Here is a 26,209-nt window from a genome sequence, read left to right on the forward strand (position 1 = left end):
AAGTCTACACACTGGTGTCTACCTTGGAGGGTTATTAGGAGAATGGTCCTCATTTACAAAGCATTTAAAACAGTGCTAGCAGGCAGACAGCTCTATTAAAGGCCCTTGAAGCAACACACAACAATAAATTCACACCAAAGAAATAGTGTCATTAGAGTGTATACAGTCTCTCTCTGCTTCATCCTACCGGTTACAGCAAGCTTTGTCAAACATCTCTGAGGGCCTCGTGTTTGAACTATATGGCATGCACAGAATCCAGTTCTGCCTGAACTGGGAAGGTGACCCTCTTGGTGCATTACTAGGTTTGGTTTCATTTCCTCCGTTTTTGTTTCTCTCCAATTAACAGTTATAGTTTTGTTTTTTAGGTCTCACATTTCTGGCCCATTTATTTTTATGGGCTGATAGGGTTCAGTTTATAATAAGTATTTCATTCTTTTAGATTATGGCCAAGGGCAGATGAAACACAGGGCTATGAGCCCTGCCACTTTTACTAACAATGTATGGAACCCTGTTGCCCTTACCATAGACCTAGCCATAAGGACAGAAAGGAATGTTCTTGTTTCTGATCACAACCCACCCATTAACTCTGGTGTCAACACAGTGAAGAGTTCTGCTAGAGACCACTATGTGCCTTGAGCAAATGTGGCAGCCTAGGCATACTTACCTTTCTTGCTGGAGGAGTCAGGTCAATTTCCATTGATTCTATTCTGTTAAACAGTGAAACATGCTAATGAGACTGAAGATTTACTATAATTTTAAAACATCAATTTAAATATCCTTGCATGTAATAGGTAAAGAGTGAATTTCCCAGCCCTTTCATGGAGTTGTCAGGGTGTGGTCCAATATAAGTCTGCTACTTCCTGTGTATCCTACTAGCTGTTCATTGACTGTACATTAGGCATAACTTCTCCAGAGCAGAGCTACAGCCCCCACATCTATTTTTTAGTTCTTCAACTGTTGCCTAGTATCACTGACTAGACTAGCAGGAACATTCATTTACTGCTATTAACACATGTGGTTAGCCCACATGTTACAGCATTCATTAGTCAAAAAATAGACAGGGAAACATCAGCTGGCTTTATTTTCAATTTGGCCCTCCCCTGGCCTGGCTACATGATGGTAGTGACCTCAGAGCAAAGAGATACCCTTTCTTAACTACTCCAGCAGGAATCCCAGGATGGCTCATTAGCTCAGCCCATATACAGAGTTGCTCCAACATCTATTTTACATTTAATTTTCCTGGACAGGGATGTCACCTCAAGAGTTTTCCAGATTCCTACCTTCTTCTTTGTCTTCAGTGTCTTCAATCCAGATATATGTTCTACATAATATTCTCTAGGCGAGTACAGCTAGAGACAGTCTGCTTAACTGGCCTGATGTCTTTACACTCCACAAGAAGGCACAGATGTTCTACAGTGATGACTAGAGTAGTTGGACATACAGTGAACTGTCCATGCTATTAGTTAATGGGTGAGATTTGGAGACTTGGAGGGAGAACCAGATAGGAAGAAAATGTAGACGTGTCCATAGATATGACTATGGGTTACTCAATTTTCACAAATTCTTACACCATCCCACCAGGCCCACACACCTGTCAGGAAGTGAAGAGTTGGGTGGCAGCAAGAGATACCCATTTGGCTTTGCTGAAGGAACAATGATAAAAAAAAAATTAGTCTTTACATTAGTGCCTACTTTTTATGGCTCAGCAGCAGGTATCTTTGTATATTCTCCTTTATGATATTACTTACTTGAAACAGAAGTTTTAATTGTGTTGAAAGCTGCTTGTTGTGATGACCTCATACTAAATAGATGGAGTAAAGTTATTGGATTAATTAATGAAATTGATTTCTCCCTCATTCATCCCAAAGTATAAAAAGGCTTGGAATAGTTAACTGCATGAATTTCTACACATTTTCTTGGCCTATTGCTTTATTCCTTCACAACTAGAAAGCAAAGAAAACCAACACTGGCCACCATGTGCACATAACTGATATTTGTGGTTGCAACTATTATAATGATGGGTCATTGGCAAGTTATGTTTTAAATGTATGAAATTCAAATGCAACAATAAGAGATACTAATGGCTAATCAGATTTAATGGCTAACAGGAGAAATGGAAACAAGTAGATGAGGGTTCTGTTTTTTTTTCCCCAGCAAAGCAAGCCTGGATTTCTGTGACAAAAGGCAGAAGAGACAACCTTGCCTGAGGTCTGATACCTAATAATCCTACTCAATGTCTGCTGCATGCTAAGCAGTCTGTTCACAGTAGGATGCACCCTGGGCCCCTCTGTCTGCCTGGCCTAGCTTAGTAGATATGGAATGCTTATGTGAATGTAGGTCAAAGAATATCTGTTTCCACAGACTCACAAAACATGTATGAACAATGCAGATGAGCTACTGCAGCCTAGTCTGAATGTTAAGATAGTCTGTGCTTGCAATCAGCCCAGTCAGACCAAATAAGCTAAGAATAGACATTCATCAACAATTGTGACTTGGACCTCTGCTATAAGGTCACTTCATGGAGCTGTCCATAGTATTCATTTCTCTCCTCAATACCATTTCTCATAACAGCACATGTCCCTGTCTGACATATAAGTTAATTTATTGCCCTCCCTCAAACAAAAGCATCTGAGCACAAGCAGTTGACATGCTTGGCTCACATGAACGTCTGAAGTCAAGAATGGTGCCTCTCAGGTGCCCATGGAGGCCTGAAGAAGGCACTGAATTTCTCAGAACTAGAGTTATAGGCAGCTGTAAGCCACCTGATGTGGGTGCTGGGAACCAAATCATGGCTCACTACAACAGCAGTAAATGTTCTTAACTGCTGAGCCATTTCTCCAATTCCTCAGTTTTTTTTGAGAATAAGGATAGAGAAGAGAGATCCTTTTCTTCAAGATGGAGGCAAAGAAGAGGTTAGTCAGGAACTATAACAGGTACCCACACCTGTGGTGGTATTGTGTTCCCCAAAATATCGTGTACCTTAATAAACTTATCTGGGGTCAGAGAACAGAAAAGCCACTAGTTAGGCAGTGATAGCACACACCTTTAATCCTAGCATTCCAGAGACAGAAATCCCTCTGGATCTCTGTGAGTTCAAGGCCACATTGGAAACAGCCAAGCATGGTGACACACGCCTTTAATCCCAGAAAGCCAGCCTTTAATCCCAGAGAGTGGTGGTAGAAAGCAGAAAGATATATAAGGCGTGAGGACCAGAAACTAGCAGCATTTGGCTGGTTAAGCATGTGGCTGGTTAAGCTTCAGGCTTTCGAGCAGCACAGTTCAGCTGAGATTCATTCTGGATGAGGACACAGAAGCTTCCAGTCTGAGGAAACAAGACCAGCTGAGGATCTGGCCAGGTGAGGTTAGCTGTGGCTTGTTCTGTCTCTCTGATCTACCAGCATTGACCCCAATAACTGGCCTCGGGTTTGATTTTATTAATAAGAACTTTTAAGATTCCTGCTACACACACCTGCCTCTCAGTCGAATTCCCAGGCCCAATATGGCCATGACACCTTTAGGTGCTTGGTTGGTCAGGCCAGTAGGTGTCCACACAACTCAGGTTAAAAAAGCCAAACTGACCATTTCACACATAAAAGTTTCACAGGAAATTGTACCATTATCTCAGAAAAAGACAACCACCACTGGACAAAATACAAATCATGTCTTATATCACGGTGTTGTCTAAACTATGGTGTGTTATGGAGTCCATATATCATGGACATTTATCTGTGCAAATAAAGAGTTTCACAGTTGCAGTATGGTTAAGGCATTGTCCAAAATAGACAAAAAATGTTTGTTATCTTCCAGACAGTTAAATGTAATATACTTCTGATTATTTATAGCACTTTGAGATGTGCCTCATTATAATGCATGACTATGTGGCTCATATTAATTGCTAACTTGATAGGATTTAGAATTGCTTAAACCTTTGTCATATTAGTGCGCAAGTTTCTAGATTTGAGTTGGTTGAGTTGGACAACTCATTCTAAATATGGGTGTGGTACCATGTAGTAGGACAGGCCCATAGGGTCGAGAAAATTGGTCAAACTAGTTGCCAAGGCATGCACATAATGTACTTCTTTATGAGCCAACCTGGAGTCTGTCTGAGGGCCTAGCAACAGGCACTGTCAGAGTTCCTGGTCGCTGTCAGAGTTCCAGATCATGCCCAGCCAATGAGGGATGACCATGCAATGCCACCACACTGGGACACAGCTTGGGTGCTGGGAGGAGGGTATATAAGGCCTTCCCCATTATTGAATAAACTAGCCTGCTGTTTTCCTTCAACTGACTCCTGGTGTCTATTGCTCCTTCTTACCCCCTCCCCCGAGGGAGCTGTTGGGATCCACCAACAGTACCATCCAATGGGCTAAGAGGGCCTAGGAATAAAAAGGAGAAAACAAGCTGGCCATCAGGTTTTATCTGTTGCTTGACTGTAGAAGCCATATGACCAAGTGCCTCATTGCTACTACCTCCATGCCTTCCCTACCACAAAGGACTGACACTTCAAAATGTGGATAAAAATACTTATTTCCTTAATAAGTATATGCTTTTGTCATAGCCATGAGAGAAATAATTAATATAGAAAATTGGTACTGAAAAATGGTACTGTTACTGTGATAAAGCTGATCACATGGTTCTTAGGCCTTGGAAACTAGTTTTCAGGGAGAATGTGGAATAGTTAGGAACTTCAGGTTAGAAAATTCTTAGATACACCATAAGCAGAGCTTAATGGGCCAGTCTGGTGGGAGTTTGGAAGAATAAAATGCTGACAGAAATGTAGATAGTGGAGGCTTAGCTCATGAGGTTTCAGAGGGGAAGGATTCTATCAGATATTGGGCTAGAGGCCATTTGTGTTATGTTCTGGCAAATAAGTGGCTGCATTCTACTCATGTTTCAAGAACTTAAGTGAGGCTGAATTAAAAAGAAATAGACTAATTTGACTGTGGAGCAAATTCCAAGATAGGATAGTACCCAGGCTATGCCATGGTTACTGCTCACTGCTCTTACCTCTTATCCAGGTGTGCAGGAAGAAAGAGCAACAGTAGAATGAATAAATAAGTAAATTGTCCCTTAGCAGGGAAAGGGCATAGTTTAAAGTTTTAGATAGACAAGGTGGGCGATGAGAAAACAGCTGTACTTGTTAAACTCTGCACTGGGAAAATAGGACAAGAGCTCTAGATAAGACTCTAGCCATTAAAGGCTCCATCTTGTGAAAGCCAAACTCTTTTGAAAGGAAAGAGCCTAAAGTGAGAATGACTGACAATCACAGCCTAGGGAAATGTTTCCTTAGAATCAGCTTGGAAGGTACACACAGAGGTTGACGCAACTATGGTCCAAAGGGCTAGGCTCAAGCTGGCAGCATAATTTGGTAGCCTTGTCCATGTGGTGTTGGTTCTAAGGAATGGAAGACGAAAGAATAAGGGAATCATAGAGGCTTGTATTAAGATTACAGAAGGCCACTGAGACCAAGCAATGTGTGGTATAGTTGGCTTCTATGCAAGGTGTGGGGGGGGTGTCCTAAGGAACTACTGTATGAAGATGTGAAGCTGAAGCCCAATGGAGACCCCAGAACGCTGGAGATGCCAGGATCATGGTACAGTAGCAAGGAAAGCTGTAGGCATGGAGTAGGGCCATTTCCAAAGAAGAGCTTTATGCATTGGAGAGATGATTCTAGCAAGACCCTTGGGTGCTAGACATGGACCAATACAATTTGGTGTTTTCCTTTCTTGGTATTAGTCTTGTCTACCTTTGCTTTTCCCCTATTATTTCCTTCTGGAATACAAATTTGTGTCACTGTATGTTAGAAGTACATAACATTTTTTTAAATTTTATTTTATAGAATCTCACAGTTAAGATATAGACTGTGTCTCATAAGAGACTCTACATTTATACTTTTGAGCAGTTTTGGAACTATTAAAGATTATGTGGACTTTTAAAGTCGGACAGCATTTTTCATTATGAGATGGTCATGGTGGAAAGTTATGGCTTTAAAACAATGTGCAGGTATGAAGTTGACAAAGGGTAGGTAGACTGGTGATGACTAATATCAACTTTACAGAATCTAAAATTTCATAGGAAACAAACCTTTGGGCATATCTATGAGAGAATTTATAGGTTGAATTAAATGAGGTAGGAAGACCCACCCTAATTTGGGTAGCACTATTCCATGAGTTGAGGTCTTGGACTTAATAAAAAGGAGAAAGTGAGCTGAGTACCGAACTCATCTTTCTCTGCTTTCTGAATGTAGATATGATATGACCGGCTGCCTCAAGCTACTGCTGCCATGCCTCTCCTACCATGATGCACTACTGTACCCTCAAACTGTGAGGCAAAATAAATCCCTCCTTCCTCAAGTTACTTTTGTCACAGAAATGAGAAAATTAACTAATACAATGATTTACTCAATATAACTGCTTTGAAGAACACATGCCATGCCAAGCTCTCCCTCAGCTGGCTGCCATGTCATGCACAAGAGACTGCAGGTAACCACCATTTGCATTATAGTCACTGTAATTCCTGGCCCCTTAAACAATGCCTTGGGAATCATTTGTAAGCCTCTATGGGGACCCTTCATCTCTTCCATCTGTTCTTGTCCACTTCAGTGATATGGAGCTAGATGACTGTCCCCACAAGGCACTCTTACCTTTGTAGTCGCTTGATTTGTAGCACTGACTTTCTGAGGGACTCCTCCAACTGAGAAATCTGAATATAAATATGACCCTATTATTAGACAGACTATTCCAAGAATCAGTTCAGAGAACACACTTGTTTTGTCTACAAATGTGACATTTCAGCAAGCCTGGCTCATCAGGACCTTTGTACAGAGCTGGGTCAGGTCAGAGCTCTAGAGATACCCAGCTCAGTCTCTATAAGGCAGTGGATCTGAACTAGCCAGTAGGATCCCAGAGCATGAAGCTCTGCTAGGTACTCTTTAGAGAGTCCGATGTTGAGTCTGAGACATGTCCTCCTCTACACAGGTGATTTCAGAATGCAGCCTACAATATGTTAGAGTTTAGATCTTGCTTTCTCACAAGGCACTAGGAAATGTCAAGGGGTAGATTTAAAGTATCCTAATTTATAGTGCTGTATGTAAAACCTCTTGTTTGCTGAGAGGTTTAAGATGGATAATACACATCAAATGAGAAACCAAGACTAGACTGGAAGAAGCCTCTAGGCTGGATTCCGGGCAGCTGTTAGGGAATGATGTAGGAGTACTGTAGATAGAACAGTGGATAACAGAATGAGGACAATGAACTGTGCACAGAACCTAAAGGCCTTGCCTGCTTGTCCCATTTGTGTACTAAGGCAGTGGACTAGGAAATGCCTTCTATACTTAACAGGTTATTAGGAATCTATGGCTTTATACCCAGGATCCTCACTTCATTTATTATATAACCTTTGGAGTTTTTTTTTAAAGGACTTTTATGTAAAAAACAAGAGGGATGAGAAGAGAAGCCTCTGTGCTGCTCTCATGCTTCTGAGGTCCTAGCATTGGCCAGTCTAGCTGAGGGAGTCCAGGTGGATAGAATAGGTAGCTCTGTGTAGGCTGCCCAGAGCAGAGGGGCTCTTTGGTAGGTCAGGCAAACAGACTATGGTCATAAGAAATAATCACCTCCTTAACTGGAAATGCAAAGGAAAACAAATCTCATAGTGGGACCTTGAGAGAGAGAGAGAGAGAGAGAGAGAGAGAGAGAGAGAGAGAGAGAGAGAGAGAGAGAGAGAGAGAGAGAACGAACTTGAATTATAACAATATGACATTGCAATTACAAGATCAAACAATTCAAGAAGCAAGAGCTTGATTTCATTTACCTTTTCTCGATAGAAGGCCACCAGTCTCCTCCTGTGTTTTTCTTGAAATTCTGAAATCTGGTAAGATAACACATTTTAGCTGCTGAGGGCACAAAGTCATGGCATATCTCTTGTGGGAGTAGAAGGTTGGTAGGAACTTTAAGTGTGGGTTGCAGCATGTTCTGTTTTACATGTACTCCCCTAGTAGACTTGTATTTCCTCTCACAGGGACAGTCACAGATTCCTTGGGTTTGCTTGTGGTTAATGTCTGACCAGAGTGGACAGATAGCTTAGATATTTCAGGAGGGACAGAATGCCAGAAGGCTATAAAATGCAAAGGCAGGTAAGCCTATCCGATGTGAACTCTAAACAATAAGGCTCTTTGTCTCTCCAGCAGTCTTCCTGTTTAAGAAGCACCTAGTGGTGTGCTTACTCTTGTGGTAAGTAAGACAGAATACATGGTCCCATTTTGATTGTAGTGATTATCCGAGGAAGGCCTCCTGTCCAGTGAGTGACCCTAATACATGGTCTAGGGCAGTGTTAGAGAGGTGGAAAGAGTTGAAACAAAGAAGCCCAGCATGGTGAGTAGAGCTGGTAGATACCAAGGTAGCCTTGTATGGACTGTTAGAACCAGCTACATCTGAAGCCAGCACCATCCTTGTCTTCACATTCACAGGAAACCCCATGTATCCTATGTAATTGGGCTTCTGAGAAATGGCAGTGTGAACAAGTGAGCAGTGGTCTGAGGCTCAAAGAAAGCAAGCTTGTTGATGGTTTGAGTAAATAGTGTCAACCATTTAGCTGAGACACTGAACTGTCACTCCTTTAATCTAATTCTGCCACCACTTAGTGCTGGGTCTACAGGTACAGGGTGATTATAGGTAACATTTATATTTTAAGGTTCCATACACCCCTCTAGGTAATAATAGCAGACACAAGGATGGTCTTCATTCACCATACTTGGCTTCCCTTGGATCATAGTAGCAATAGCTTCTATATACCTTCCAGTATAGTCTGTTGTGGAAAGCAACAACTCCACAGAGCATGCAACTCATCCACTGAGAGCCTGCTCCTAGAGATGGGACTATATAGGGCATGAACCTTCAGGTCAGCAGTGACATTATCATCCCTATACCTGAGCTCGGGCTCTACATTTTTCATGTGGCTTAAGTCTTTGAGTCACGAAAAAGAATCACAGCTTTTGAAACAAGACAGGGACAATTGAATGACTACTGCTCATATAGGTAAGTATAGTCTCCTTTGAGGCCATCCCTATAGGAATCCTCATTGGAGTATCTTTGAGCATCTTCCTCAACTGTGTAAGCAACTCTTGCCCCTCAAATCCCAACTGCAAGGGTCTTGTCATGAACCCCCTCTTTGCCTGCAGGCATAACCCTGATCTTCCAGCTCTTAACACTCATGGTAGATTAGTGATAGATCTTCCTTCCCTGACTATGGAAGTCCACTGGTGTCATGTTTGAACAAGTAAGGCTGTGTTTGGGGATTTTCTTTTCCTTCATTTTCCTCTTCATACTTGTTAAGGTGCATGACATTATCCATGCTCTAAATTTGACCTAGGGGCCAGGTAGAGCTGGGAATTGTTCTGGCAGCAGACTGATGTCTTCAGTTTCTGTTAGTAACCAAAAACCTGCCAGCTGCCTGTCTTCTGCCCTCTTCCTCAGTATATCCCACACTGGTAACAAGAGAGAAAACTGAATTTGCTAAGCTACTCTCTCAGGGACCCACATTTCTGTAGCATGTGTCAACCAATCAGAATGTAGGCTCCCAGTAGAGTGAACACTGGAGTCTGACAAACCCTGTTGATGGGGAATGCTCCTCTTGCCAAGGCATAGTTATTTTTCTATAAGGACCCTGGTAAGAGCAGCTTTTAGGCCTATGGATGATTGTCCAGTGTCCACAGCTGCAGATTTGGCAGACACAGCTTGCCCCTAGGATAGAGCCAAATGGAAAGCAGCACTGGAATCCAGAATCTTGTCATGGTGATGGGCTAAGGCTTCTTAGAGAGACAGGCTTGCACTGTAGATGAGAGTAGTCCAGAGAGCCTCTTATGATAATGGGAGCAGGCAAGACCCCAAGCATTTGTGTCACTGAATCTTTAGTCTGCCTGGACTTTCCCAGGTCTGTAATCTCAGGTTGTCTAGGAGTTCTGGCTTGTGCTCTAGAGACTAGAGTGCTAGCAATGGTCTCACAAAGGAGATTTCATTAGTAAAAACAAAGTGAAAAAACACTGTGAAACCTGGGAATGGTAGCATACAACTGTACTCCAGCATCTGGGAGGATGAGGTAGGAGAATTATGAGTTTAAAACCAGCCTAGGCTGTATAGCAACTTCTATGCTAGTTTATAAATAATGACACCCTGTTGAGAGAGAGACAGAGACAGAGAACACAAAGGAATTATATGGATTGAGACAGCGGAAAAGGCCAACCCCAATGCTGAGGAAGCCCTATGCTAGACCATTGGACCAGGTCTGTTTCAGAGACAAGAGCAACACAGCTAAGAAAGAGAAGACAGAAGGATGGGCTGAGGTGCAGGAAAGGATGGCTTCCTCTGAAGATTAGCATACCACAGGTTGTTCAGGAAAACAAGCTAAATGACATGGAACCTTGGGCTCAGCATAGGGGACACTGACACATGATGTTAGGGACAGAGGTCTAGTGAGAGTGTCACTGACTACAGGAAGTAGCATATAGCAAGTATGTCAATGGAGAGAAGGGTAGGAAGGAAGTGAGAGAGAGGCAAGTGTCATAAGAACCAGGAAAAGGATCCATGGAGCTATATGCCATTTTAACAGGAACAAAGCAGGGATGTGCAGCCCTGGGTGACTACCCACAAAGGATAGTCTCAAGAAGAAATCTACTGATTGAACTTAACAGAGCTCCACCTAGGTGGAAACTGGTCTTCCAACTGAGATTATTAGAAATACAGCTAGTTTAGCCGGGTGGTGGTGGCACATGCCTTTAATCCCCGCACTCGGGAGGCAGAGCCAGGCGGATCTCTGTGAGTTCGAGGCCAGCCTGGTCTACCAAGTGAGCTCCAGGAAAGGCGCAAAGCTACACACAGAAACCCTGTCTCGAAAAACAAAAAAAAAAAAAAAAAAACAAAAAAAAAAAGAAATACAGCTAGTATCTGTGGGGGAATAACATCTAAAGAAGGGTAGATCTAAATTAAGTTGAGCTCACATGTGTCTCAATGTCACCCAGAAGCACAAAAAACAACATAGATCAGGCAGATAATGTCAGCACTGGAAACTTTTATGTTCAACTATTTTACAAGTGAGATGGTTTTAAAAGAAAACTCAGAGAAGGAGAAGATATTTTCATACTCACCTCTGCAAGAGACTGGCCTGCAGAGCACTTACATCACAGGGTCTCTGAGGTAATGTGCTCTAGGCATCACCAAGTTAAGCCTCAAGCTCACAACTTACCTGAGAGGTCTCCTGAGAATACTTCTTACACAGACCATCTATGCCCAGAAACAATGTCTGGATATTGGAGTTAGTCTGAAGAGAAAGCAAATGACTATGTATAAACTTCTGGCCACTAGTTAAAAATTTTTCTTTCAAGATCTACAATTAACTATACATAACACAAACAGCAATTCACCCATGTGAAGGTAACCATACCTCTAAGGAGCATGCAGGACTGTGGTAGTCCCTCTGGACCATATGCCCCTTTATATCTATTAAAAATGTGCTTCAAAATGAAGGTAAAAGGGGTGACATTTTTCCAGACCACCACCACCACCACCACCGCCAACAACAACAACAACAACAACAAAAGCAAAACCAACCAATCAACTAACCAATCAAAAACCCAAGAGGATTTGTCACCAACAGATCAATACTAAAAGTAAAAATAAAGGAATTCCCTATGGGTAGGAAATGATCATTGACAGACCATAGAGTTTTGGGAGGCAGCAAAGAGCAAGAGAAGAGGAAGTATGGGGAAATTCAACCAATTAGCCATGTGTGGTAGTGCTGGGTTGTCAATTTAGCACAAATTAAGAGCCAATATTCCATCTGAGAAGGGAGAGGATGGTAGAAAGATCAATGGACTGAAACCACCTGAAGTCCATGCACAGTCAGGAAAATCTAACTTAGATGAATCTTTAAAAAAAGATTGTATTTTTATTTTAATGTGTATAACTTGTGTATCTATGTGTAGGTATGTTCATGTGAGATCAATGGAGTCAAAAATTAGCTTTCTGAAAATGCTGAAATGAGTTCATAGTACTTAATACACATTTAGCAAGGTTGCTCAAGAAAAAAAGGACTCATAATAGTCACTCAAAATTAGGGATGGGGAAGGAGCCATATGTGGAGGGAGACACATGACTTTAATTCCAGCACTTGTGAGGAAAAGGCAGGCAGACTTCTTTAAGTTTGAAGCCAGCCTGGTCTACATAGTGAGTTCCAGGATAGTCAAAACTACATAGAAAGACTCTGTTTCAAAAATCCAAAGTAAGTAAATAAGTAAAAGAAAAGAACATCATTCTAGACCTTATGGACATGTTTTGAGGTAAGTAAGTACATAAAAATGTAATTGATACTGAAGGTATAAAACTCTAAGTGAATCTCCATGGCTTCAGAATTTTAACTTTACAGAAAATCATTGAGATGTATAGTTTGGGGATGGGTTTGAGTGGCTATGTTAATCTAGCCATGTAGTGTTTCTATCTGTGAGTTCATTACAATAAACTTATACATGCATATATACATACATATGTACATAAATACATATACACATACACATCCAGGCTGGTCTTAAACTTGTTATGTAGACCAGCTTGGCCTAGATCTCCAGTTTCTGCCTCCTAAGTGCTGGAATTAAAGGCATATGCTACTGCTCCCTACTCTAAGAACTTTTATGAAGTTATAAACTATGGTTTATCAAACTTGAATATATAATTCAGGAAAGGAAACTTTCAACTACAGCTTGTATATGAACATGGGTGCAAGAAATTCCAAGTGAAATAATAGCAAATTGAATCTATCTGTAAAAGCTGAAGTATGTCATCACAAGTTGACTCTATTCCTGGAATCTTACATGGGTTTTTTAATTTTAAAAGTAAATGAAGGGGTTGGAGAGTTGGCTCAGTGGTTCCTAGAACCCATGTTGGGCACTTCACAACTGCCTGTAACTCTAACTCCAGGGAATCCAATATCTCTGGCCTCTGTGGGCATGGCACTCATGTGTACATACCACATACAGACACGTAATATTTTAGAAAATAAATGTATTTTTTTTTAAAAAAGTAAATGTATTCTCCATCCCAGAAACAAAATATGGTAAAACAGAATATTATAAAGAGTTACATAAAAGCAATAAATATAATTATATTGATTATATATCATTCATGATTTTAAAAATATCTTTAGCAAAAAGTAAAATAAAATAAAAATACCTTTAGCAAACTAGTATACACATACTTGGTGAAATACTAAAACACTGACCATGAAGTTAAGAGAGAGACAAGGGTGCTTGCTGTAGTCAGCATTTCTACACAGCAACACACAGGAGTTCCTGCCAGTGACTCCAGACACTACTGCATATACAAATTTTCTAGAATAGGACCTAGTGAATAGCAAAGTCACTGGTGTAACACATTTTTTTTTGTGATATATATTTTTTATTTTACAATATCAATCAGTTCTACATATCAGCCATGGGTTCCCCTATTCTCCCCCCTCCCATGCCCTCCCCTTACCCCCAGCCCACCCTCCATTCCCACCTCCTCCAGGACAAGTCCTCCCCCGAGGACTGTGATCAACTTGGTAGACTCAGTCCAGGGAGGTCCAGTCCCTTCCTCCCAGACTAAGCCAAGTGTCCCTGCATAAGTTCCAGGTTTCAGACAGCCAACTCATGCAATGAGCACAGGACTTGGTCCCACTGCCTAGATGCCTCCCAAACTGATCAAGCCAATCAACTGTCTCACCTATTCAGAGGGCCTGATCCAACTGGGAGCCCCTCAGCCTTTGGTTCATAGTTCATGTGTTTCCATTCATTTGGCTATTTTTTTTTCAATAATTGAGTAAAACTGAAATTTATTATATGCCACAGTCGTCCTAGGGACCTCCATGCTATATATATAGCCTCTATGGTTCTATGGGTTGTGGTCTGATTGTTCTTTATTTTATATCTAGAATCCACCAATGAGTGAGTACATACCATAACTGTCTTTCTGGGTTTGGGTTACCTCACTCAGGATGATTTTTTTTCTAGTTTCACCCATTTGCCTTTTAATGTCCTTATGTCATTGTTTTTAACAGCTAAGTAATACTTCACTGTGTAAGTATACCACATTTTCTTTATCCATTCTTTAGTTGAAGGTTTTGTTTCCAGGTTCTGACTATTAAAAATGAAGCTGCTACGAACATAGTTGAGCAAGTTTCCTTGTGTTATGATTGAACATCCTTTGGGTATACATCCAAGAATGGTGTATCTGGGTCTTGAGGTAGATTGATTTCCCATTTAATAAGACACTGCTATATTGACTTCCAAAGTGGCTGTACAAGTTTGCATTCACACCAACAATGAAGGAGGTAACACAACATTTTTACATACTAATAATGAATGCTTAGGAGATGATATTTTCAAAGCTGCTGTTATAGCTCTTTAAAGCAGCCAACACCTAAGGACAGGGCTACTACAGTTTGCAGACCTCCAAGGAGAAGCATTTGTAATTTACTGAGAGGTGAGAGAGCACCTGAACAAAACACACCCCACATTCATGAGCTAAAGGAGCCATTACTGGATAGTCAATTTACCTTAATAAGTATAAAATAAAAAAGTCAATGAGGGAGGGGGAAGGAGAGGTATTTTCATAATCAGATTATTTGAAGTAGGAAGACCTACCCTAAATCTGGACCATATCTTCTAATGGCAGCCCATATAAAAGAACATAGAAGAAGGAAACTTTGCTTTTTGCCTCCTGGCAAGTTCTTCTATCCTGTTGCTAAGGTATTCTTTCACCAGTATTAGAACCAGGTTTTTCAGGATTCCTGCATAGATCAGCAGCTCCTCAGGAATCCTCCAGGACAACAGCACCAGATTTGGATAACTGAGATACCCAGCCTTGTGGACTGAACAACTACCAGATTCTCAGCCTTTCCATTGTGAGACAGTCATTGTTGGACTACTCTGGACCACAGCTTTCACAGCAAATCATTCCTCCAGTGGAATACCCTGAATGCCACTGCTACTGTCCATGTCACTGCATAGGTTCTCAGGCAACTTGTAGTCCTTTCTTTCAGGTCCTGTTATGATCTGCAATTTATGAACTAGAAACATAAGGAATATTTTTGGGCCCTCATTATGGCCCAATATCTAATGGGACCTAGGTAAGACAGTGAAGAAATGCTTAATGGACCAGAAATAGAAGGACACAGGCCTCAGGGGGCTCATTTTCTGCAGAAGATCTTTGCTAGACCCTCTTTGCCTTCTGAAACACATTTGCCTCTTTATCTCCAGCCATGGTTCTGTCTGTTTCAGGGCTCTCCAAGGTTAAGGAGCACAAGGAGTTTCCCTTACCCAGACTGGTCTTTATTATTACAAACATGACTATATTACTTGGAGACTAAAAGCCAGAGATTTTCCAGTCTCATTAAGCATCTGTCTCCTTAAAGTTACCTATTATTTTCTACCTCTAATTGAAAGCCAGTTACACTTCACTTGGACTCATTCTTCCTTGTGGTCCCTTAGGGAGGCAAATTCCAAATAATGCATCCTTCTGCTTTGCTCTGAGGTCACAAGAGGCTTTCCTTCCAGAGGCCCAGGTGCCCCCTGCATCTTGCAGGTATCTGATTTACTGCATTGGCATTGTATTTCATGTGTGAACTAGTAGTGGCTCATTTTGATGACAAACAAATCAATACACAAATATGTCTCCTGTAAAAGTATCTATCCAGGCGCACCTTTTGAATAGTCTGGGACATTTCTGAGAAAATCTGCTTATATAACAAATTTGAAGGAATAGCTCAAACTAGAAACCACCAGAGGGCACTTCCCTAAAACTTACTTCCTAGACTTAAGCACAGGTACAGATGATACACACTGAGCACATTACAGAAGCCTTCCTACTGCGGGTCATGTATTTGTTGAACACAGATACACATGTTCAACCAGGGGTAGAATTGCTGGGTTTCTGGAGTATGCTCAAAAAGAAATTCTGGTGGTTGAGCGAAAAGTAGTCTGGGGTGAGAGAAATTCAGAAGGTGTGCAGCGGGGCATGTTATATAGAACAATAGAAATGACAGTTACAGAGACCTAACTTGAATGCTGTGCGGGACAGACTATGGCCATCTGAGAAAATATTCCGGAAAGAGCAGAAAGACCAGGCATGAGATGGAGTCATGCTGCTGCAGAAGTAGCACCATGTTGGAATTGCTGACCTGGAGACCAGGAGGCCCCCAGAGGCCAGGCCACAAGAGCCCTTTGACTTTGTCCTAAGCAGTGAGACTCATAAAAGTGGGATATGCCCTACATACAAGTAGATTCACTGGCTACAGAATGAAAAGCAGGAAGGATTGGCACCTGTGGTAGGGTACAGCCATAGGGAAGGAAGACATGGATTCCCAAGAGACTGCTGAAGGAGAAGCCTACCATGTGTTGATGGCATAGGATATGATGTGGCAGCAAGAGCAGAAGGAGTGGCCTCAGTGTTTTTAGCAGCTTCACTGCTTGCTAAAGGTTCATTTGCTTGCTCTCTCATACACAGAAAAAAGATGTGCTTTTTACAAGCAGCCACAGAACAGCCATAACCGCCATATATTAAAACATAATAAAAGGGACTGGAGAGATGGCTCAGTGGTTTAGAACACTGGCTGATTTTCCAGAGGACCCAGGTTAGATTCCTGGCACCTCCATGGTGGCTCATAACTCTAACTCCAGTTTCAAGAGATCTGACACCATCTTCTGGCTTCTGTGGGTACCAGGTACATATGTGGTACACAGACATAAATGCAAGCCAAACAACCATAAACAAAACAAAACAAAACAAAAAACCCTTAAAGCCAAAATATCTGGTCACATGCTATAAAATAAAATTTCAGCACAAAGGTGATAGTGGAGCTAAAGTCTAACCATTTAGAAATTAAAGATGTTCCTATCTTTCTTCTCCTCTCTCCCTGCCTCCATTCCTTCCTTTCTTTCACTGTAGCCCAAGCTGACTGTGAACTCACAGCAATCTTTCTGCCTCAGCCCCCCAAGTGTTAAGATGTTTGGCATATGTCACCATGCTCAGTTCTGGAGGAAGAGGCAGGCAGATCTCTGTGAGCTCAAGGCTAGCATGGTCTACACAGAGAGGTCCTGTATCAAAATAAAATAAAAAAATGAAAGAAGGAAGAAGAGCAAATTATAGACTGTGGAGATATCTCAGTGGTTAAAGGATGAGGATCAGAGTATAGATCCTCAGAACCCATGAAATGCCAGGTGAGCATGATAATCCACCTGTAATTCTAGTACTTAGAAGGCAAAGACAGAGGATCCACAGAGCAAGCTGGTTAGCCAGACTAGCCATATTGATGAGCTCTGAGTTCAACTCAGAGACCTGCTTCAATGAACAAGGTGTTAAGTGATTGATAAAGACTCCTAGTGTCAACCTTGGGCCTCCATATGCATGCATGCACATACACACACACTACCCACATGCACATCAAACACGCACATTCATAAAAAAGAATACATTATAGCTTATTCAAGAATCAGGAAGATTTGATACAACTGACATCCAGGCATGTCCACTTTAGTTCTATTTATAAAATACATCAGATTAACTTATTCTTTGGTATAAACTTTCACATGATTCCAGGAAAGCAGTCTTCAAGACAATACAGACATATAGTGCATGGAAGGAAATGGACAGCTTAAATACATTTATTAATGTCCTAGTTAGGATTACTATTGCTGTGATGAAACACCATGACCAAAAAAGCAATTTAGGGAAAAAAGGGTTTATTTTGCGTATACTTCCAGATTACAGTCCATCATTGAGGGAATTCAGGGCAGGAACTCAAATAGGTAGGAACCTGTAGGCAGGAGCTGATGCAGAGGCCATGGAGGGGTGCTACTTATTGGCTTGCTCATTGTGGCCTGCTTTCTTTCTTTTTTATTTATTTATTTTTTTTGGTTTTTCGAGACAGGGTTTCTCTGGGCAGTTTTGGTGCCTGTCCTGGATCTCACTCTGTAGACCAAGCTGGCCTTGAACTCATAGAGATACGCCTAGCTCTGCCTCCCGAGTGCTGGGATGAAAGGCGTGTGCCACCACTGCCTGGCTCAGCCTGCTTTCTTATACAACTCAGAACCATTAGCCCAGGGGCTATGCCCTTTCTATCAATTGCTAATTAAGAAAATGTCCTACAGGTTTGCTCACAGCCTGATCCTATGGAGGCATTTTCTCAATGGGGTTCCCTCTTCTCAGATGATGCTAACTTGGGTCAAGTTGACATAAAACTAGCCAGCACAATTAAGAATCAAGAAGGGGCTGGGCATTGGTGGTGCACCTCTTTAATCCCAGCACTCTGGAGGCAAAGACAGGCAGATCTCTGTGAGTTTGAGGCTAGCCTGGTCTACTGATCTGGTTCCAGGGTAGCTCAGGGATACACAGAGAAACACCGTCACCAAAAAAAAGAAAAGAAAAAAGAAAAAGAAAAAGAAAGAAAGAAAGAAGAGAAAGAAAGAAAGAAGAGAAAGAAAGAAAGAAAGAAAGAAAGAAAGAAAGAAAGAAAGAAAGAAAGAAAGAAAGAAAGAAACAAGGGAAACAAATGGCCTAAATATTCAATCCAGGAAGCTGGAGAAGGGTCAAGGTCAGAGGTTCTCTTTCCAGACTGACCCTGGCCTTATGGAAGAAAAAGGGTGCTGCAGAGCTACGTAAACAGTAGAATATGGCATTTACAAGGAATTCAAACTGTTAAGTGTGTTAAGTGTTTTGAGAAAAATAAGGTACTTTCTATTAAAAGTTAAGTATTTTCCCTTTTTTCTACTTCTAGTAATTTATGCCATATAAATACTCTAGCAATTTTGGACAGAAATTGGTAAAAATGATGAGTGTAAGGCAAAACAAACAGACAAAAAAACCCATGATAAAACAGATTGTTTACCTGGGCAGTGGTGGCACACGCCTTTCATCCCAGCACTCGGGAGGCAGAGCCAGGAAGATCTCTGTGAGTTCGAGGCCAGCCTGGGCTACCAAGTGAGTTCCAGGAAAGGCGCAAAGCTACACAGAGAAACCCTGTCTCGAAAAACCAAACAACAACAACAACAAAAAAACAAAACAAAACAAAACAAAACAAAACAAAAAAAAACCCCGACTGTTTAAAAGGAAAACAGTAAGATATACAACCATGTAAAAAGAATGTACTCCAAACATGGTATCATTTAGAGAACATTCTGTAAAAAGAATAGTCATAAGATACATGGACTAGATGCTACTCCTGGATGTTGTCATCTTTTGGACAGGATCTGGGGATGGCTACATTCTCTGTTATGACTTTCTATATTGTCTGAGTTGTTGGGTAACTCTTTTTTTGTTATAAAAATCATGTTTAAAAATAGCAGTTCAAATATACATTGGAGAACAGGCATAGAAGAGACAAATCATTTGATAAGAAGTTTATACCAAAGAATAAATTAATCTGACATATTTTATAGATAGAACTAAAGGCACTGGTTTAACACAATGGAGCAAATAATTGACTTTAGCTTACATTATGAACAATGCTCTTAATTATTCATTATAACTTTTATGAAAAACCAAACTTGCCCAATTAGGAAGCCAGTGTTGTACAAAGGAAATCTAACCCATTTTCATTTCTAAGAACATAGCACAATCCAATAAACTGTGAATAAGGCCAACCTGTGGGTAAGAAGGAAAGCATAATGAGGTTTTAAAACCAAATCTTGATTGATATGGAGGCTCATGTCTGTAATGTCAGCACTCAGTAAGCTAAGGCATAAGGATCTTGTGTTTAAGGATATCCTGGATGACACAGTGACAAACACATTTTACTTAGCAAAACTAAACAAAAATAAAGAAAATTAAAAACAAACATCAATCAACCAAAATCAATCAACAGTAAAACTAAATCACAGAATAAACAGCAAAACCAAATCCTGTTATGCTTTATTACTCACACGTCTCATTAGTTCATCTAGCAAAATGAATAAAAATTTCAGATATTAGTTACTAAAAGTTTAAACTCAAGTTAAAAAGAAATAATACTATAATGAATAATCAAATTCTAGAGATTTCAACTTACATGTTTCGAAAGTAAAACTGTATGACAAGGAACTTGACAGATCAAGCATTCATCCTTTTTACCTATCAAAGAAAAACAAACGTTTAATTACATTATACTGAACATTGCTGTGAAATATGTGTGAACACAGCCTGAGTTAGAATGCAGGATTACCATGTCTAAATGTTTTAAACGTTCTTATGTGATGAGGCTGTGGACTCAGTGAAACACTTTATATAACCATTTACTTTTCTGCTTTGTAAATGTGCCCCCACAACAGTGACCATTAAGTGTCAGCAATATTTAAATTAGATTTTACAGTAGTATCCTTTCTCCCCATACCCAGTGCACTCGTGTGTGTGTGTGTGTGTGTGTGTGTGTGTGTGTGTGTGTGTGTGTGTGTTTCATGTAGGAACTCACATACACATAATGTTCTACCATTAAATTTTAGCACCAGCCCTTTTAAATTTTTCTTTTTAGGGCTAGGAATGATGGCATACGCCTTTAATCCCAGCACTCAGGAGACAGAGGCAGAAGTAGCTCTGTGAGATGCTGATCTACACAGTGAACTCCAGGATAGCCAAGCCTACATAGATACCTTGTCTCAACAAAACAAAACAAAACAAACAAAAAAACCGAAACAAACAAATACACCCCCCCCCAAAAAAAAAACTTTTTGAGACTGGGTCTTGCTAAGTTGCCCAAACAGGTTTTGAACTTCCAATCCTCTTGCTTCTACCTCTTAACTAGATACAAGGCAAGCACTACCACCTGGTTTAGTTATTTTAATATAAAAATTTTTTAACAATTTAAAATGAAAATAACTCCTCTAAGCCTCTATAATACCTCTAAAGATCACCAGTCTCAGCTGAAGCACAAAAGGTTTATACACCTGTTTATCTTCAAGCATGTAACTAATTCACCTGCTCATGCTTTAGTTCTTTGCTGACCACCTAGGGGGATTCTGTCCACACATTACTATCTTCTTCTCCATGAAATTGGCCTCTATCTTGGCTTGAATCTGAACTCCATGGCTAGCTCTCAATACCAGCCTTGTTATTTCATCCATTCTTATAGACACACTCTGGGCCCCTTATCAGCATCTCTGTGGCTACCAAGTCCTGGACCTCCTTAGTGCCCTATGTAAAAATGCAGACTTGCCACAGAATTTCTTATAATTAAACTCCATATGTTGAGATAATTGTATATTCCCCCCCACACACAGACACAGACACAGACACACACAGACACACACACACAGACACACACACACACGGTAGGGGGTGTTGAGGGTGAGCAAATGCAAGCACATCAAGGTCAGAGGGCAATTTTCAAGAGTCAGTTATCTCCTACAGTATGTTCTACGGATTGAACTCAAATAATCAGGCTTTACAGCAGTATGGCTAACTGCTGATATATCTTTACCAACCCCTCCTCTCTTCTTATAAAGACCTTCAAGTCACCTTTCCCCACCCCTAGCATCCACTTCCCACATGTTTCTATTCTCTCTTACTCCATGTTCTATTGCACTCTCTCATATAGACGCTGCACAGCAAATGATTACAGAACAGACTCACAAGCATTGTGCTGGGGAAGGGAGATTGAGAGGGGAAGAGAGGAAATGCTTTGCAGCTCACTGCCAAAGTGGCTGATACTTAATATATACTGTTTATAAGTCAACTAAAAATAAATACTACACTAAAAGGCTGTTAGAGGACCTGGATGAGCAATCAACAAAAAGAAAAGAGCCAGTAAATGTATAAGAAAACTTTGGCCACTCAGGAAAAACACACAAGTGAGGAGGGCACATCAAAGTGGGAATCTAGATAGGCACTGCCTCTCTGGTGAGCAATTTGGCCTACATTTTAGCAGTTCTACCCCCAAGTGGAAAACTGTTTTAATAGTCAAATGACATAAAACATAAATGTTTTTTGGTAGGGAACAACTTATAGTAACTGAGGATATTTACAACCTTAAAAATAAAACAAACGTGTGTGTGTATGTGTGTGTGTGTGTGTGTGTGTGTGAGTGTGTGTTTCCGAGACATGGTTTCTCGACATGTGTAGCCATGGCTATCCTAGAACTCTCTCCATAAACCAGTCTGACCTAGAACTCAGAGATCCACTTGTCTCTGCCTCCTGAGTGCTGAGATTAAAGGCATGCTCCATCACTGCCTGAGTGAAACAGACTAATTTTAACAGTGAAGGCAATCTGTGCCCTAGTGAGCAATAAAAGCAGTTTACTTAATAGTATACATATCATTTGTTTTAAAAATCTGAAATACCATGGCCAACAAACTAGTTCAACTTGAGTAAAAACACTTGCTACAAAGTGTAATCCACATGGTGGAGAGAGAAACAACACCTACAGATAGTCCTTTGATATCTACCCCACAGTGTGTGTGTGTGTGTGTGTGTGTGTGTGTGTGTGTGTGTGTGTGTGCGCGCGCGCGCGCACGCAAAATTTCCATCAAAGGCTGGATAAATGACTCAGCAGTTAATAACACTAGCTACTCTTCTAGAGCACCTAAGCTCAATTCTCAGCACATAGTGTCTCACAACCTTCTCTAACTCCAGTTCTAGAAGAGTCAATGACCTTGCAGATACCAGGCACAAACACAGTGCACAGACATACATGCAGGCAAAACACCCATACATATAAAAATAAGTAAAAAATTAAAAAAAATGTATTACCTGAAAAATCTGGGAGGATATCAGATTTTAACAAGAGTGTGTGAACATGAATCACTAGAACTAGCTAAGTTAAGACTGTCTAGAGGCCCCTATCCTTTTCCTCCAACTTTTTTTGTGTGTCTCTGGGGTTGACATACTTCCAACATGCAGTACCTGTGGTTTTTGAAAGAATAAGTTCAGGGTATTGGAACCTATGTAGGCCTCATGATTCAAGAGCCAGAAGTACCTTGATGTGCCCACATCCAAAACCCTAAACTAGTCACCCACACCAGTGTTGGGTGGGGCCCTGTAATTTGCAACATCATGAAGGCACATATCTTTAGGTTATGTGCTAAATTGTTTTAACTTTATTTCAAATCATTGGTAACTTCTATCACTGACCCAGTAGATATTTTCAAACCCTGATTCTTTGACCTCAGGAGAAAATCTAGGACACCTACACACCTCTACTTCCTTCTTTACCTAACATCTTTCTTCTGTTTCTGCTTACCACCTACAAACTGTACTACCCAATGTGTTAGTATTTTCCACCTGCCTTATCCTTTGGCACTCACTTCCATGTTACTGACTCACCATTAACATTCCTGACTCTTATGAATTCCAGATCCCCAACCAGGACTACCTCCTGTCTCCTCCCTAGCCAGCTCCCACAAGATAGGGTCTAAAGTAGCAGTTCTCAACCTGTGGGTCGTGACCACTTTGTGGGTCAAAGGTCCCTTTCACAGGGGTCACCTAAGACCATCGGAAAACATATTGACATTACGATTCATAACAGTAGCAAAAGTAGTTATGAAGTAGCAATGAACACAATTTTTTCGGTTGGGGGGAGGGGTCACCACAACTTCAACTGTACTAAAGGATCTCAGCATTAGGAAGGTTGAGAACCACTTTTCTAAGGTGAGCTTACCAGCTTTACCCTCCATTCTGCTGTTGTTCCCTGTCCAGCATCCATCAGCAAGAGTTCAGCTCCTTACTTCCTTGAATTAAGTCTGTTGAATCTGCTTGGCATTCCCCAAACCCATTTCTCCTGATCCCAGGGCTACATCTTGTTCATCACATTGCTTCTCACAAGTCTCACTACACAGTTTCTACTGAATTTCTCTCATTAAAGACTACTTTTCACACCAAGCTTCCTCTTGGAACATACACCAGAAAACCAGGAATTCTACCCCTGGTTGCATACATGTACCTACAAATACACGAGTCAGAATTTTCACAGTAGCATCATCTGTCACATATCTGGAAACAACTATGTTAGTTCAACTAATGAATAATTTGGAGTGTGACCACACAGCAGAGTTCCATGACTGTGACACCTACATGTACAATGCTCACCCAAAATACTGTGTGTTAATTCCTAGACAATTAAGGTAAGGCTGGGAAACAAAATGAACCCGAATTTCCGAGAATCTTCCGTGGATTGGTGGTGTACTTGTTCCTTTACTTGCCAAGTTAAACATGTCGGTCACTTTGTGAAAACCCACTGCTTCTGCACCCCTCCACCCTCTCACCCCCCCACCCCCCCCACCCCCCGCAGAAGCTTTACTTCAACAACAAAAACATTCACATCTGACCAACTGGCCGCTGCAAACCAGCTTCCAGGTATGGAGCAGCTGGCTTTCTGCAGTTCCAGCTCTGGATCCCAGTGGGGGTTCGGTGGTCCTGGAGCCGTGCAGGCCCATAGAGGTCTCTCGCCTCTGCCCCGCCCGTGGGAGGAAACCCACCCTGTGAACCATGGCCAGCGACCCTCCTTCGCCCGTTTCCTCTGCCCACGCAGACCTTTGCGGAGGCAAGAGTCGCAGTACACGTGACCGCAGCTGGTCAGGCTGAAGGACGACTTCCTGTGCGGCGGCTGGAAACAGCGATTACAGAACACCCAGCTGGCCATGACCGCAGGCCCACGTGAGGCCCACGTGAGACCCTCGCGAGGTCAGCGAGGCCGCCGAGGTAGGGACGCACTTCTAGAAAGACAGCTCTGCGCCTGCGCTACTTTCAGCGCATGCGTACTAGGGAGTGACTTCCCGAGCAGACACGGAACCAACCTTGGAGCGGATCCAGGTTTCCTGAGGAAGCTAGTACCAAGAGCACCAAGGCAAGGAAAGGCCGCCTTCTTGGTGATGGAGGGAAACCTGACAGTGCGGGCTAGGACAGTGGTTTCTGGTACATCAGGAGGAATTTGGTGAAACTGGACATCAAGGGAGACTGGGTGGATCAGGCCTCAGGGTAGAGATAGGCCCAGGGACATCTGTACATGCCATAATGGAGATGAGGGAAAACGGGGAACCAGTGAAACCAAAGAGAACCACGGTGTCCTAACAGGGCTGGAGCAAAGGACTACCAGGAGGATGGGGCATGGAGTTATGGACCAGGCTAGCAGGGCCGGAAGTACCGAGGGAACAATGGTTGCGAGATTATATCAGGGCAGAACAGGAATCCCTGCTTGCCACCAACATGTACACAAGAAAGGGCTTAATTTAAGGAAGATCACTTTACCTTAGAAACAAAAGATAGTGGAAGGGGCTAATTTCTGGTGATATTAAAAATTATTTCAAAATTAAAAACATTTTTTGATAGTTGTGTTTCTTACATAATTCTGGATATTTTTCTTTCCCATTTCATAAGTCTGCAAGGATTGATAGAGGCTGTATGAGAAAGTCCCTGGGCTATTTACATGTACGGTCAAAAGTTTACTCTCTTTCAAGGAATTAGGAAAAAGTAAAGATGGAAAAAGATGCATTTGATCTGTGCAGAACTGTATTTATTTCATCAAGCCCTTAAAATATGGCTGGTCAAAATTATGCTGTTAGCATAATATAGAACCCAGGTTTACAAACTTAGTATGAATAAAAAGATATAAAATACTGTTTTGTATTGAGTGTACATTAAAATTAAAGTAATTTTGTTTCTTTGTGTTATATATGTGAGATAAGGTCTCTGTGGTGGTTTGAATAAGAATGGCTCCCATAGGCTCATATATTTGAATGCTTAGTCACCAGGGAGAGGCACCATTTGAAAGGATTATAAGGATTAGGAGGTGTGGCCTTATTGGGGATAGTGTGTTACTAGGGATGGGCTTTGAGGTTTCAAAAGCCCATGCCAGGCCCAGTGTCTTTCTCTCTCTGCTCTATTGATCTCTCCCTGATCTATTGGTCAGGATGTAGCTCTTAGCTACTGCTCCAGCACCTGCCTGCATGCCACCATGGTTCCCACTGGTTAAAATACTAAACCTCTGAAACTATAAGAAAATTCCCAATTAAATGCTTTCTTTCATAAGGGTTGCCTTGTTCGTGGTGTCCCTTCACAGCAACAGAACATTGAGTAAGACAGTTTCCTTTTGCTGCCAGGCTGATCTCTACTTGGGGGCTCTAGGTATCCTCCTGTCTCAGCCTCCTTAGGAACTAGCATTAGAGGCCCATGCCACATGCCCTGTCTGATAGTATTTTGATATGTTAGATTAAATATATACCATAAGG

General features: G+C 41.5%; 1 protein-coding gene across 3 annotated transcripts in view; it reads right to left on the reverse strand.

The window, feature by feature from the left end:
* The window catches only part of Rnf212 (ring finger protein 212), a 35,058-nt gene extending 9,406 nt beyond the window's left edge, over positions 1-25,652 (reverse strand). For 2 of the 3 annotated variants that reach the window (XM_028867448.2, XM_037209309.1), the window contains exons 1-8: positions 24,516-25,652; positions 20,065-20,126; positions 11,236-11,310; positions 7,810-7,866; positions 6,644-6,702; positions 1,749-1,801; positions 1,592-1,643; positions 665-707 (exon numbers count right to left, since the gene is read on the reverse strand). In XM_028867448.2, the coding sequence (XP_028723281.1) occupies positions 665-707; positions 1,592-1,643; positions 1,749-1,801; positions 6,644-6,702; positions 7,810-7,866; positions 11,236-11,310; positions 20,065-20,126; positions 24,516-24,624 (510 nt within the window). In that variant the 5' untranslated portion in view covers positions 24,625-25,652. Of the gene's footprint in view, positions 1-664; positions 708-1,591; positions 1,644-1,748; positions 1,802-6,643; positions 6,703-7,809; positions 10,795-11,235; positions 11,311-20,064; positions 20,127-24,515 lie in introns of those variants that run through there. The other variant, XM_037209310.1, reaches the window with a different exon arrangement.
* Between the last annotated feature and the right edge of the window lie 557 nt (positions 25,653-26,209).

The sequence above is a fragment of the Peromyscus leucopus genome, chromosome 10, assembly GCF_004664715.2.
Source record: "Peromyscus leucopus breed LL Stock chromosome 10, UCI_PerLeu_2.1, whole genome shotgun sequence".
In the NCBI taxonomy this organism is placed as follows: Eukaryota; Metazoa; Chordata; class Mammalia; order Rodentia; family Cricetidae; genus Peromyscus; species Peromyscus leucopus.